Here is a 12,805-nt window from a genome sequence, read left to right as displayed (position 1 = left end):
TGTAGGCGTTGACAGAGCAAGTGTCAGGAGCTCTCAGCTCCACCACAGCTGTGAGGCGGGAGTTGCTACAAAGATATTATTACCCAATTATTTCAATGTCTGATTTTTTCTTAGTTTTTTGCAGTAATATTATTCAATATTGTGTAATGTGATATATCTATATAATAAAAGGGGTGAATCATCGCAATAATTAAAATTATGGTGTGCATAGCAGTGATTCAATTATTATGGTCATAAAACAATAAACAAATAGTTTTACTGTTAATAAACTACATACAAAGATTATATATAAGTACCTGCATGTTTTGTTCACCATAATGATCCATCGAGTTCATTAGTGGTTCAATTAGTCAAACAATTCTCCCCTAACAATAATGTTTGTGGTGTTATTACCATATATATATATATATATATATATATATATATATATATATATATATATATATATATATATATATATATATATATATATAAGCCTATACTTGCATAAACCACAAGTGAAGATAAACAATCTTTGGACAACACCCACCAGTGGGACTCGAACCCAGAAAGCACAACTACCTTCCAGTAGCTGGCATAACTAGTATGCTTTAACCCACTACGCCATCAGACCTTACAAAAGAAGTAGATAGTTCGAGATATATATATCTCAAACATCTCTACCTCCCGAAGGCACCAGATGAGTGAGGGGTCAGTCTGCATTTTTCGTCAAGCCACTGTCAATGTGAGAGAACTCGTGTCCAGCTTATAAGCCTATACTTGCATAAACCACAAGTGAAGATAAACAATCTTTGGACAACACCCACCAGTGGGACTCGAACCCAGAAAGCACAACTACCTTCCAGTAGCTGGCATAACTAGTATGCTTTAACCCACTACGCCATCAGACCTTACAAAAGAAGTAGATAGTTCGAGATATATATATCTCAAACATCTCTACCTCCCGAAGGCACCAGATGAGTGAGGGGTCAGTCTGCATTTTTCGTCAAGCCACTGTCAATGTGAGAGAACTCGTGTCCAGCTTATAAGCCTATACTTGCATAAACCACAAGTGAAGATAAACAATCTTTGGACAACACCCACCAGTGGGACTCGAACCCAGAAAGCACAACTACCTTCCAGTAGCTGGCATAACTAGTATGCTTTAACCCACTACGCCATCAGACCTTACAAAAGAAGTAGATAGTTCGAGATATATATATCTCAAACATCTCTACCTCCCGAAGGCACCAGATGAGTGAGGGGTCAGTCTGCATTTTTCGTCAAGCCACTGTCAATGTGAGAGAACTCGTGTCCAGCTTATAAGCCTATACTTGCATAAACCACAAGTGAAGATAAACAATCTTTGGACAACACCCACCAGTGGGACTCGAACCCAGAAAGCACAACTACCTTCCAGTAGCTGGCATAACTAGTATGCTTTAACCCAGCATGATGGCGTAGTGGGTTAAAGCATACTAGTTATGCCAGCTACTGGAAGGTAGTTGTGCTTTCTGGGTTCGAGTCCCACTGGTGGGTGTTGTCCAAAGATTGTTTATCTTCACTTGTGGTTTATGCAAGTATAGGCTTATAAGCTGGACACGAGTTCTCTCACATTGACAGTGGCTTGACGAAAAATGCAGACTGACCCCTCACTCATCTGGTGCCTTCGGGAGGTAGAGATGTTTGAGATATATATATCTCGAACTATCTACTTCTTTTGTAAGGTCTGATGGCGTAGTGGGTTAAAGCATACTAGTTATGCCAGCTACTGGAAGGTAGTTGTGCTTTCTGGGTTCGAGTCCCACTGGTGGGTGTTGTCCAAAGATTGTTTATCTTCACTTGTGGTTTATGCAAGTATAGGCTTATAAGCTGGACACGAGTTCTCTCACATTGACAGTGGCTTGACGAAAAATGCAGACTGACCCCTCACTCATCTGGTGCCTTCGGGAGGTAGAGATGTTTGAGATATATATATCTCGAACTATCTACTTCTTTTGTAAGGTCTGATGGCGTAGTGGGTTAAAGCATACTAGTTATGCCAGCTACTGGAAGGTAGTTGTGCTTTCTGGGTTCGAGTCCCACTGGTGGGTGTTGTCCAAAGATTGTATATATATATATATATATATATATATATATATATATATATATATATATATATATATATATATATATATATATATATATATATATGTTGTACCTAGTAGCCAGAACGCAATATTAGGCCTACTATGCAAGGCCCAATTTGCCTAATAAACCAAGTTTTCCTGAATTTATATAATTTTCTAATTTTTTTCTTATTAAATGATAAAGCTATCCATTTCACTATGTATGAGTTAAGTTTGTTTAATTTGAGTTAAAACTAACGCAGATATATGACCGAACCTAACCAACCCTACCTAACCTAACGTAACCTAAATCTTAATCTAACCTAAACTAACTTTACTAAGTCAATAATTTATGTTCCTAATATAATATAATAATAATATTTCAAATGACCCAACTGGAAATGATTTTTTGAAAATAAAGAAAATCACTTGGCCTATTAGGCAAATCGGGCCTAGCATTGTAGGCCAAGAAGGGCGTTCTGGCTACTAGGTACGACATTATATATATATATATATATATATATATATATATATATATATATATATATATATATATATATATATATATATATATATATATATATATGTCGTACCTAGTAGCCAGAATGCACTTCTTTCTTCTACTATGCAAGGCCCAATTTGCCTAATAAGCCAAGTTTTTATGAATTAATTGTTTTTCAACTACCTAACCTACCTAACCTAACCTAACCTAACGTTTTCGGCTACCTAACCTAACCTAACCTATAAAGATAGGTTAGGTTAGGTTAGGTACGGTTGGTTAGGTTCGGTCATATATCTACGTTAATTTTAACTCCAATAAAAAAAAATTGACCTCATACATAATGAAATGGGCAGCTTTATCATTTCATAAGAAAAAAATTAGAGAAAATATATTAATTTAGGAAAACTTGGCTTATTAGACAAATCGGGCCTTGCATAGTAGGCCGAGAAGTGCGTTCTGGCTACTAGGTACGACATTATATATATATATATATATATATATATATATATATATATATATATATATATATATATATATATATATATATATATATATTAGTATATTTTGGTAGCAATCTTTCTTGTAAGGTAAGGTAATTATCAAAAGAAGGCACCAAACCGCGAAGAATCTTTCTTGTAAGCATATGTTGTTAAATATGACCAAAAAAGTAAGATTAATAATTCTAACACGAATTTTCTCAATATTTCTTATGTTTCTTTTTACTGTCGATGGTAATTGAAAAATTAATTCTCCAGAACTCACTTTTATTTCTAGTCTGAAGCGACGCTTGAACGCGTTTCATAATAACTGATTACATTTTCAAAGACTTTAGTTTACACACACAACTGTAACCTGAAACACTAAACAGAGTCATTCACCATAGCGAACCACTAAGCTGCTATGGTGAGAGCAGACAACAGGTGGCCACACAGATTCAGCATTACTCCTCCCACACAGAGCTAGTTATCACAAGAATTTAAACGATTCTTCGCGACAGGGGATCGTATTCCAGGGACCATAGGATTAAGGACTTGCCCGAAACACTACGCGTACTAGTGGCTGTACAAGAATGTAACAACTCTTGTATATATCTCAAAAAAAAAAAAAAAAAAAAAAAAAAAAAAAGAATTCAGCTATTATCACAATCTTGGTAATTTTAATCACAAGGGTTTTCTGTAATACTGTCATCACTAAATAATGGCACTTACAAATTTATTTTGACATTTTTAGGCGATGCTGTAGTCACAAGCTAAACAGCAGTGCTGTTAGCTCATGCTGCATGCACCAGCCTTGGTTGCTCACACAGTACTGTGGCTGTAACACCCGAGAATATTGGCTACAATTTTTTTTTAAACATGGCGTCTGTTGACTAAAGTCGTGAAGCTGATGTGAATTCAGTGTAGCCGCTGGACATTTGAATCATGGCCAGCACCCTACGTCGTATATTTATGATATGCCCAAGATGGGACATGTTACTGCAGCCGTATATATATATATATATATATATGCCATGTGCAGTTTAAGGGTTAAACATCATCATTATAGTATCTGAGTCCTTGCTCTTAAGTATATTAAAACATATCTAAATGACAGACACAAATATGTAGATATCAATGACTTAACATCACCTAATCAACCATAAACCACAAGAGTGCCACAGGGCACTCTTATATACATTAATGATTTACAAAAATTTTCAAACTTCCTTAAACCAATACTAGTTACTGCAATACTAGTTTTTCACCAGCTCCAATGCAAAATAATATCACAACAAAAATGTTCATAACATAAGTAGAGATTATATATATTAAAATTTAAATGAATTTCTAAACATAATAAAGCAAAAATTACATTAATATTTAAATACACACAAAGAAAAAAAGTATTTAAAACTTTTGTTTAATCTTTACTAGAAGAAATAAATATTTCTTTACTTATGAGCAATATTGAGTTTTTATAGTGACAGCTTCTCCTGGTCTTGCTTGGTCTATAAGGAACATCTAAATTTCACTAAAGAACAAAATAATAAAATACCTTTAGTTCTTTACCAGTGATGATGAAGCGTATTTCTGAAACAAAATACTCTGTACATAATTACCTCTGAAGGACATCCGACATTGTGATAGCACAATATTTTTTGTTCATGATGAAGCTAAACCCCAAATTATGTATTATATTAAAGGTAAGTCAATGTATTAATATGTATCTCACTTTACTTCAACATTCTCTCAATTATCTCCCAGACTCAAAGTGCTTAGGTTATCAGCTGAATGTATCATCTTGTCCCTCTTTATAATTCCAAGATGATTAAGTCTCTTCCCACACTCTGAACACTCATAAGGTTTGTCACCTGAATTCACTGACATGTGACATACTATTTTTCCACGTTCTCTAAAAAAAATTCTACACTCGGCACATTCAAAAGGTTTTTAATCTGTATACACCATCATGTGAGTCTTCATATGTCCACGCCGACTGAATCTCTTCTCACTCTGAACACTCATGAGGATTGTCACATGCATGTACTGACATGTGATGTATTATAGTGCTATGGTGCCTAAATTTTTTGCCACACCTGACACATTCAAAAGGTTTTTCATTTTTATGCAGCATCCTGTGAGACTTCATACTTCCAAGCAGACTGAATCTCTTCCCACACTCTGGACATTCATGATCGAGGTTTCTCGCCTAAATGTATTAACATGTGAAGTTTTATAGTTTTACGGTGCCTAAATTGTCACACTCGGCACATTCAAAAGATTTTTCATTTGTATGCACCATCCTATGAGACTTCATACCTCCAAGATCTCTGAATCTCTTTCCACACTCTGGACATTCATGAGGTTTGTCACCTGAATGTACTAACAAGTGATATTTTATAGTGCCACGGTGCCTAAATTTTTTGCCACACACGGCACATTCAAAAGGTTTTTCATTTGTATGCACCATCCTGTGAGTTTTCATATTTCCAAGCCGAATGAATCTCTTCCCACACTCTGGACATTCATGAGGTTTGTCATGTGAATGCACTCTCATGTGATTTATTATCGTTTCACGGTGTCTAAATTGTTTGCCACACACTGCACATTCAAAAGGTTTTTCATTTGTATGCACCATTCTATGAGACTTCATACCTCCAAGCTCTGTGAATCTCTTCCACACTCTGGATATTCATGAAGTTTGTCACCTGAATGTACTAACATGTGATGTTTTATAGTGCCATGGTGCCTAAATTTTTTGCCACACACGGCACATGCAAAAGGTTTTTCATTTGTATGCACCATCCTGTGAGTCTTCATATTTCCAAGCCGAATGAATCTCTTCCCACACTCTGGACATTTATGAGGTTTGTCATGTGAATGCACTGACATATGACGCTTCACATGTCCTAGAAAACTGAACCTCTTCCCACACTCAGGACATTCATGAGGTTTGTCACCTGAATGCACTATTATGTGATTTATTATACTTTTACGGTTTCTAAATTGTTTGCCACACTCTGCACATTCAAAAGGTTTTTCATTTGTATGCACGATCCTATGAGACTTCATACCTCCAAGCTCTCTGAATCTCTTCCCACACTCTGGACATTCATGAGGTTTTTCATGTGAATGCACTGACATATGACGCTTCAAATGTTGTAGAAAACTGAACCTCTTCCCACACTCAGGACATTCATGAGGTTTGTCACCTGAATGCACTATCATGTGATATATTATAGTTTTACGGCGTCTAAATTGTTTGCCACACTCTGCACATTCAAAAGGTTTTTCATTTGTATGCATCATCCTATGAGACTTCATACCTCCAAGATCTCTGAATCTCTTCCCACACTCTGGACATTCATGAGGTTTGTCACCTGAATGTACTAACAAGTGATGTTTTATAGTGCTCTTTTGCCTAAATTTTTTCCCACACACGGCACATGCAAAAGGTTTTTCATTTGTATGCACCATCCTGTGAGTCTTCATATATCCAAGCCGACTGAATCTCTTCCCACACTCTGGACATTCATGAGGTTTATCATGTGAATGCACTGACATATGATGCTTCAAATGTTGTAGAAAACTGAACCTCTTCCCACACTCCGGACATTCATGAGGTTTGTCTCCTGAATGCACTATCATGTGATATATTATAGTTTTACGGCGTCTAAATTGTTTGCCACACACTGCACATTCAAAAGGTTTTTCATTTGTATGCACCATCCTGTGAGTCTTCATTTTGTCAAGCCGACTGAATCTCTTCCCACACTCTGGACATTCATGAGGTTTGTCACCTGAATGTACTAACAAGTGATATTTTATAGTGCCACGGTGCCTAAATTTTTTGCCACACACGGCACATTCAAAAGGTTTTTCATTTGTATGCACCATCCTGTGAGTCTTCATTTTGTCAAGCCGACTGAATCACTTCCCACACTCTGGACATTCATGAGGTTTGTCACCTGAATGCACAAACATGCAAGTCTTCATATTTCCAAGACGAGTGAATACCTTCCCACACACTGGATACTAGTGAGTCTTCAATTTCTTTCTCTATGATAAGTGCAGTTTGGGGGAAGGTTTTATGCTCGTGTCTGAACACTCACCAAATGTTCCTGTCAAAATGGCGTTCAATACTCATGCAAGCGTGCCAATGATTTTCTGGTTTAATAGCTTATTTTCCTACTTCTTATTATCGGCTTATAACTGATTTTCTTCATTTATCACCCATATTTTTTCTCATCTTTTCAAAATAAAGTATGTACTTGGAATTCTTACTTTATACATAATACCATACGATTATGTACTTTTTAAAGGAATCAGTTCTCCGCTGGTGGATGCACTACCTGAGTTTACCTGAGGGATACAAGAAGGTCCGTAGAATTACCCAAATCTACCCAAATCCGCCTTGCATTACGTAAGTAATGAAGAAATATGGTATATTTACTTACTATAATGTTGGAGCTGCACGTAGAACATGATCAAACCTATTTTCACTCTGAAATAATGTAATTTCATATCGAAATTCAAAGTAAATATGTAGCAGGTGACACCATAGGAAGTCGACGGTCCAAGCGACAAAATTGTGGAGGGATATTGTGGATATGGTCGCCTGGAGAGTGCTTGCTGCCATATCAGCCTCCTGTACACAGTGACCCAGTCGTCGCACTTCTTGCTCAAATTGTCGCAAATTTAATTATTTATATTAACGAGTAGAATGGGTATTTGTTATAATATCTTCCATAAATAGCCACAAAACATTTAATAATTATTTAAAAAAATGTGTCTGGAAATTAAATCAACTCCACAGGACTCGTTAAAAAACGATTCTTCGCGGCAGGGGATCGTATTCCAGGGACCTGCCCGAAACGCTACGCGTACTAGTGGCTGTACAAGAATGTAACAACTCTTGTATATATCTCAAAAAAAAAAAAATAATAATAATTTTGTTACATAGATAATAAAGTTATTCGTTTGTATGCGTTCGCTACTTAAACTACTCATGTCCTTTTCGTTCATAGAACACCGAACCCAACACGCTCTCTGATATATTGCTTAATTAATAGAGATTCACAAATAAAACTTATATTTGTATATGTTATCAGAAAGGCAGAGATCAAATAATTCTTGTGAATTACTCGCTGACACTCGCCTGGCGTTCCGCGAGCGCTATGTCATGGGTTCGTATCCTGGCCGGGGAGAATTTACTGGGCGCAAATCCTTAATTGTAGCCTCTGTTTAACGCAACAGTAAAATGTGTACTTGGATGAAAAAACGATTCTTCGCGGCGGGGATCGTATTCCAGGGACCATAGGATTAAGGACCTGCCCGAAACGCTACGCGTACTAATGGCTGTACAAGAATGTAACAACTCTTGTATATATAAAAAAAAAAAACAAAAAAAAAAAAAAAAATCCATCACAGAGATTATATCTTATTAGAAAGGAAAGATATTCATATTTTATACAAGGTTTCTTGGCCGATGCTCTCCCTATCGATGGGAACTATATGATCTTTCGAAGATCAATGTTAATTTCATTGTAATAAACGAAATTTTCTATGTCATAATAAAGATAGAAATATAAGCTGCATGTTAATACTTTAGCATAAATATAACTGAAGTGAAAGTGAAGATATAAGCCTTTTATAGTTACGTGATGGCTATCTCAGGGAGTGTGAAGGCCTGCAAATAAGCGAATCAATTGTGTAATTCATTTGCATATATGCAAAGCAACATCAAAGGTCTATATGTCAGCATAAACACAGATCTAGACGATAATGTGACTACATTTCAAGGAAAATATATCTTAAATGAAACCCAAGATATGGTTAAATATATAGCTAATACCATACCATCGCCGGTGTCCGGACACATGAAAACTTCCAATCAGTGTCCTGCCAGGCGGGCAATACAGGTTTCACAATTAGAACAAATTTGTAATTCAGAGAGATGCGTTGATAAACGCTAAATGTTTTATATTTTAAATACAGATATAAACTTTGTTTTCAAACGTTTATTGCAACAATATCTCAAGTATAAGAACCAAGATATATTTTGGATTTAACAATTTCCTATAAAGTTGCAATGCTACCTTAATTGTATATGATCATCATCATATACAGACAGAAATTAACTTATAAAATGTTGAGGTAAAGATAGACGTATGTTAATTATGACACAGGATCGCTCTATAAGAACTTAATTATAAACCATTATATTATAATTATAATAATTCATTGTGTTGGGGACAGGAAGCCACAGTATATTCATACACGATAGGCTTTTATCAAGGTCATTCCTGAGGTCGAATTAGTGACCCCGCCCAGGATGCAACCCCACAACAAGCTGACTAACTCCTGACTACATACTTACTGTTAGGTGAACAGTCGCATTACGTGAAAGGAAATGTACCCAACCATTTCTGTCCCGCCCAGGATTCGAACACGGAATCTCGATTGTGCGTCGGGAACGAACACGACTGTACTACTGGGACCCTTATATATATAAGATAATATGTTTTATATCATCGGAAACATAAAATAGATTTGCAAATATTGATCATTAAAGTTTTTTGGAAACAGAGGTGTATTTTAGTTACCTTAATATAGAGCACGAATATTATGGACTCATCCTGTGAATGGTAGTTTATTGTGCACCCCATACTCATCCTGTGAGTCCTGTTTACGTGCACCCTATACTCATCCTCTGTGCAGTAATTTATTGTGCAACCCATATCCATCCTGTGACCTGTAATTTATTGTGTAACCCATACTTATCCTTTGACCTGTAGTTTATTGTGCACCTCATACTCATCCTGTGAGTCATATAGGACATTGTGCAACCCTTTCTCATCGTGTAAATCTTTGTTTACTTTGCTCTCCATACTCATCCTCTGCGCGATAGTTTCTTGTGCAACCCATACCCATCATGTGAGTGGTAGTTCATTGTGTACCCTATACTCATCCTGTGAGCATAGGGTACACAATGAGTTCATTTGTACTCCATACTCATCATCAAGAAGTGTATTTTACCAGCATTGTAATATAAATTAAGAATAAAAGCTTAACTGGATTACGGACCCATAATCAAAGTAAGAGCCATCACTAATTATCATGACAAACAGCCAAGGCTCCACTTCCGCCTTCGACAATTAAGCTGCCGCCGGAGGTGCTTGGTTTATTGTACACCCCCGCACCCCCAGCCCTGGGAAGGGGCATTGGGATGTGGGCATGTGAACCCCCACCCCCCTTCACTCCTGTTAACAATAATACTAATAATAATAAAAAATAAAAAACTAATAATATTAATAGAAATAATAATGGAGAAACTTACTGTAATACCCTTGTGCTTGAATGAAGGTGAAGGAAAGACTCAATAAATGTGTAAGTGTATTAAAAACTAAATTTTTGAATCTAACCTTCATTCCTTCTCAATGTGTTGTATACCATGAAATGATTATACATTGTTCTATTGTGAACGTTGTATACAGGGCCTCAGGATATACATCCCCACAACAATGAACTAGCTCCCAGGTACATAATTACTACTAGGTGAACAGCAGTTCATCTAGCAGTGAACACCACCTGCCAGCTCACCTAGTAATGAACACAACCTGCACATCGCACCGCACCACTTGCCAGCAGGTGCAGAAGTACGATGGAGAGAGGAAAGTATACAATATTTGAAGTATAGGAATAGAGATATATTTAGGATTTAACGTTTTCCTATAAAGTTTCAATAATACCTTTATTTGATAGTGCTACATAGCCTTCCCGGCTTAATGGTGCCTTCTTTGATAATTACTTACTTACATTTTCTGACCAGGGGGAAAAAGACACAGGCCGAATGGGGCTTAAATTTTATTAGTAAATTAAATTCTGCAGAACATGTAAATAATATAAGTAGGAATTAACAAATGTAACATGTCCATGTCTGAGGACTAATTAACTTAAAATGTACCCCCCGTAGTAGTAAGCATAGCCTAGTGACATGGCAAGCACGTTCTGCAGAAACCTAATGGCAGATGAAATGTAATTAGAACTAGGTATAACAGTCAGGACACAAAGGGGAAATAAAGTGTATAGACACAACACTTAACGGAGCCCGACCAAGACATAATGGGAAATCCTAGAATTAACAGGCGGGCAGAAAATACCTAGTGACTGGGGAAAACTGATATGACAAATGGGAGAAGTTTTTCCCAAGGCGTGAGGCCGGCCGCCAAGGAATAAGAAGTGTTTCCTGACTCTTACTAGCACCTAGACTGGGCAAAGGATTAGCTGCGGACAGCGGGACACTTGGGGACCGGCGCTGCACCCCCACCGCAGGCCAGCTGGCCGGACCCCCCCCCCCCCCCCGAAGGGCGAGGCCCGCTGGCCGCAAGGAGGCCTCAGAGTGGCAGAGCAACAACGTCCCGGACGTAGTCAGCTGGGGGTTCCAGCTGGTTGCTGGACCCGCCATTATCTCCGTTGGCGAGCCCGTCAAGACAGCTGAGTGGCCCTGCCAATTCTAAAGGTAAGAGGGCGTGGTCGGCTGAAGGCGAGCCTAGCTCTGCGAGGGCGGCGCGAATTAATCGCCCTGGAGAAGTGTTGCCTGTTCACTGGGGCACGGGCCGGGTAGAACTTGTCGGGGGGCGCTCGCTGGGCTAGGGTATGCGTGCGTCCTGCGCTGTGCTTGTAGGATCCGAAGAGTGTTGATTCCTGACCATGTAAACGATACCTGGTCCAGTCGGAGCGTGCGTCGATTTTTTGTCGCGTAGAGCACCTCCCCCGGGCTGAAAGATATAAGGCAGTAAGGGTGGGCAGAAGCGGCATGCAGTGTTATCGTGACAGGCAAGAGCACAGACGAGAGGTAAACCCTAGCTGAATCAATACGGAGGAGACGAAAAAAACGGGGGAAGGGGGCCCAGCAGCAGGAATTAAGAGATTCCTTTAATTAACAATCCTGGAAGAATAAGAGTTTTCCGAATAACTATACTGTAGCAATGAAGGGGGCTAACAATTCTAAGAATCTTCCAGCAAACGGAAGGGGGAAGTACCTTTGCTAGGAGCAAAGGTGGGAGAAAGCCAGTAGCACAGCAAGGAAGCACAAAGCAACTATATAAACAGGGATAATACGAAACACTATAAATCTTGATAATATAAACAATACATATACCAAGAACGGGTACATACAACAAAGCAATATATACATAAACAATAAAATGGAATAAGAAAAAATTCTTAAAGCCAAATTTATTTATTTATTTATTTATGCATATACAAGAATGTACATAAGGAATGTGAGGATACAATTATGGTAATTACAGTCTTGTACGTAAAGCCACTAGCACGCGCAGCGTTTTGGGCAGGTCCTTAATCTAAGAAAATTTTAAGGAGGTAAATACTTGCAAAATTTATAGACAAAAAAATGATAACAGATTACATGGAATGAAAAAAAAAAAAGATGAGAGAAAATTATAGGTACAGTATATTAAAGCACATAGGTAGCTATGATTGATTGCAATGACAGCTTAAAATGGTAGTTGACAACAAATTGGTAGGCACAATACAGCAGAAACAATAAAAGATTGATTGCAATGACAGCTTGAATGGTAGTTGACAAAAATTGGTAGTCACAATACAGCATATGGCTAGCACATAAAAGAAGACAGCAATGAACACAATGATAAGGTTGTTTGATATTACATAAAAATTAGGAGATTGGGTACCACTAGGTACAGAGCAAATTT

At 37.6% G+C, this 12,805-nt stretch overlaps 1 protein-coding gene across 1 annotated transcript; it reads right to left on the bottom strand.

Moving 5' to 3' along the window:
• Positions 1-5,717: 5,717 nt before the first annotated feature.
• On the bottom strand, positions 5,718-6,797 carry LOC123753527 (zinc finger protein 543-like). Its single transcript, XM_069309773.1, has one exon. The coding sequence runs from the start codon at positions 6,795-6,797 to the stop codon at positions 5,718-5,720; it is 1,080 nt and encodes a 359-aa protein (XP_069165874.1).
• Between the last annotated feature and the right edge of the window lie 6,008 nt (positions 6,798-12,805).

The sequence above is a fragment of the Procambarus clarkii genome, chromosome 65 (assembly GCF_040958095.1).
Source record: "Procambarus clarkii isolate CNS0578487 chromosome 65, FALCON_Pclarkii_2.0, whole genome shotgun sequence".
In the NCBI taxonomy this organism is placed as follows: domain Eukaryota; kingdom Metazoa; phylum Arthropoda; class Malacostraca; order Decapoda; family Cambaridae; genus Procambarus; species Procambarus clarkii.
This window is presented reverse-complemented; position numbering and strand designations above follow the sequence as displayed.